At 38.3% G+C, this 3,062-nt stretch overlaps 1 protein-coding gene across 1 annotated transcript; it reads right to left on the bottom strand.

Moving 5' to 3' along the window:
* Positions 1–251: 251 nt before the first annotated feature.
* On the bottom strand, positions 252–2,130 carry dlx5a (distal-less homeobox 5a). The gene is made up of 3 exons (XM_079880036.1): positions 1,561–2,130; positions 969–1,153; positions 252–669 (listed from the first exon to the last, which is right to left on the bottom strand). Exons 1-3 carry the CDS (start codon positions 1,913–1,915, stop codon positions 358–360), a joined length of 852 nt encoding a protein of 283 aa, XP_079736162.1. The 5' UTR covers positions 1,916–2,130; the 3' UTR covers positions 252–357.
* Between the last annotated feature and the right edge of the window lie 932 nt (positions 2,131–3,062).

The following is a 3,062-nucleotide window of genomic DNA, read 5'->3' as shown; positions in this document are numbered from 1 at the left end:
GGGCTCTAAAGCAAAGTGCTTGGTGCGTTGATCTGTTTTGATTTACCTTAAAGAAGACAAAATGTTTGATAATTAAAGAAAAACACACATTTATTTGGGGTTGTCCTTAATGATTTGGCACATCGTCGGATGTACGCGTTGAGGTCAAAATTCAAGGCACCATTCAGAGTGTTTGGGTCCATTGTCCATTTAAAACATTTAATATTCTTCCAAATGCAATAAATTACATGCACACAATTTACACATTATACACGTTCTTCTAGGACTGCCATATCGGTACATTGCATATTCCTCAAAAAAATAAAATAAAAAAAAAGTTAACACCAGTCCAATATACAACAAAATAATAAACAAATTTCAGTACAACGTTCCTGCTCCGAGTGCCAACGAGTGCTGTAACGTGCCAGGAGCCTGAAGGTGAGAATTCATCGCCCCGGCGGCGGAATACCAAGATGCGCTGGCGCTTTCCAGAAACGTGGATGCCGCTGTGTTAATATTCTGCGGCTGATGGTGAGGTCTCTGAGGACCCTGTGAGTCCCAGACCGCGGGAGACTGCGGGGAGTTACACGCCATCGGGTCGCTGGAGCTGGGACTGTGTTCTGGAGGCAGCTCACCGTTTTTCATGATCTTCTTTAGTTTTGATCTTTTGTTCTGGAACCAAATTTTCACCTGAGGAAACAAAAACAAAAACTTTTTTTTTGAGTTTCTGGGGACAAATAAATAAAGCACGTGTTTCTGCCAAACCTCTAGGCCTACATCATAATAATATACATTTTTTGTTATAGGCCTATCGATAACAATTTTTACAACCTATGAAATATTTTTTATGTCTATGCTTACATGCGCTTGCTTCATATATAAAATAATATAAATAGGCTTTATAAAAAAAAGGCCTACCAATTTGAGAATTACATAAAAAGACATTGCAATAAAAATAAAATAAAAGAAATGTTAAAATATTGTCGAACCTGTGTTTGCGTGAGTCCCAGCGACGCCGCGAGCTCGGCTCTCTCTGGGAGCGCGAGGTATTGCGTGTTCTGAAACCTTCTCTGAAGAGCAGCGAGCTGAAAACTGGAGTAGATGGTGCGGGGCTTCCGGACTTTCTTGGGTTTTCCATTGACCATCCTCACTTCGGGCTCGGCTGTTTCTTTTTCTGACGGGTGAACAGAAATTAGATAAATGCACGGGGACAAAAACGCACTCTCTCGATTGTTGGTAATTATTGCCGTGATTTATGTCAAGTGTCGTAGTGCTTTAAAATTGCTACTCGCATAAAGTCAAACAGAATAATATGTCAGAAAATCTTTACGCGCTCTTATTTTCTATGTAATCTATTTTCATATTGCATGCAGGTTTCCCCCACCATATTAAACACATAGCATTAAAGAAACTTAAATGCAATCATGTTTCGTCCAACTTGGTTACAAAATTGAGACCTTATAAAAAGAAACAACTCTACTATCATAATGCTTAATAATAATGGCCGACCATGCTATTGATTACTAAGTATAATAACAACAATAATAATATGCTTAAATATAATATAGTAAGCTAACTGACCTTGCGGGCTCGGTTGTGACTGCACCCTATTATATGTTCCGGCATATTGGTGATATGCTGTAGAGTATGAGCCGTAATCAGGGTAGGATTTTGCAGAGTAATTTCCAGAAGATCCATTGACTCCATGGTATTGGTACTGATAGGCATTAAGAGGTTTCCCATAAGTGCCCGAGTTCGGTGAACAATAGCCATGATGAACTCCTCCAGCAGGGCTGTAATAGCCAGAATCCGTGGCTGTCGACTCCGGTAGGGTTGGAGATTCCTGAGATGGATGATGCATCGTGGAGAGCTGAAAAGCGTTTTGGAAATCTGCAGGTTTAATACTCGGAATCCTTCTGTCGAATACTCCAGTCATAGTTCGGATAAGACAACGTAAAAAGGCAGTCTAACTCTATAGGGGTCCACAGAGTCTACACTAACATTGTGTGTGCAAGCGTCAGGCGTCTCTCTTGAAGACTGCTTTAAGCCCCGCAGCAAAGACTTGGTTAAATCCTAAATTGCGCTGTTACGCACTGCAGGGAGGATCTAGTGCCATTGGCCAAGGAGCACAGCAGACGGCAGTTACTCCCTAACCCGTTCAACCAGTTTCAGAAGAACAAAAAAACTTAATAGAGGTATTTATGGTATGTTTACAGACAAATGGAAAGGGAAATTGATTATTATTTGATAGGCTAAGTCGCTCACCGTGCAGAAATAAGACGACCGTTGATCTATTCCATGTAATGTCCATAATAAATGTCAGATCCCTTAAATTTGTTTGGAACACAACTGGCTACTCTCATCGAAGAGACAATTACATATCCAGATATTGTTTTGTTTAATTTGTATCCTTTCAGACGAATCAACATATTAAACCTTTTTGTTTGTTTGTTAGTTTGTTTGTTTTGTATAGGCTATTCTATAATCCTATACTATTGCTGTTTGGTCTGCCTTAATCTACATATTAATTTGCATATTTGCTACACATAAAATGTTTTTTTTTTTTTTTTTTTTTTTTTTTTAAAGATTACAATCATTTGTCACTAAAAACTGAATCAAATGGACAATACTGGATGTCCATCTGTGTCTGCGGCGGGTTTGTTTATGGCAGCAATGCATTACAGCACTTTGGTGTGACTGATTTTATTATATCTAATATCACCGAAAAACTATTTTGCTAATTTGTCCTATTATTGTTGTTCCTAAATCTTAGTGAAGAGCATTGTCAAGCATGCATTCACAGTGACAAAGGTAGTCAGCAATAGTGGTGAAATGGTGCCACCAAGTGGAGATAAGTAAATAAAATAAGTCATAGTCAAAGTTTCCTTACATTCTATTAACCTCCTCAAGACAATGCATGTCCACTGTAATAGATCATTGACTAGTTTATTGACTAGTCATGAACGACGAGAAAAAAATCTAACCTATTTTACAAATGACAAATTGTCAGTCTAGTAATAAAATAGTGATTAGGTTAAAGGGTTAGTTCACTCAAAATTCTGTCATTAATTACTCACACTCAT

This window comes from Squalius cephalus (assembly GCF_949319135.1).
Source record: "Squalius cephalus genome assembly, chromosome: 8".
Lineage (NCBI taxonomy): Eukaryota > Metazoa > Chordata > Actinopteri > Cypriniformes > Leuciscidae > Squalius > Squalius cephalus.
Note: the sequence above shows the minus strand (reverse complement) of the source record. Positions and strands in the feature narration are given on the sequence as shown.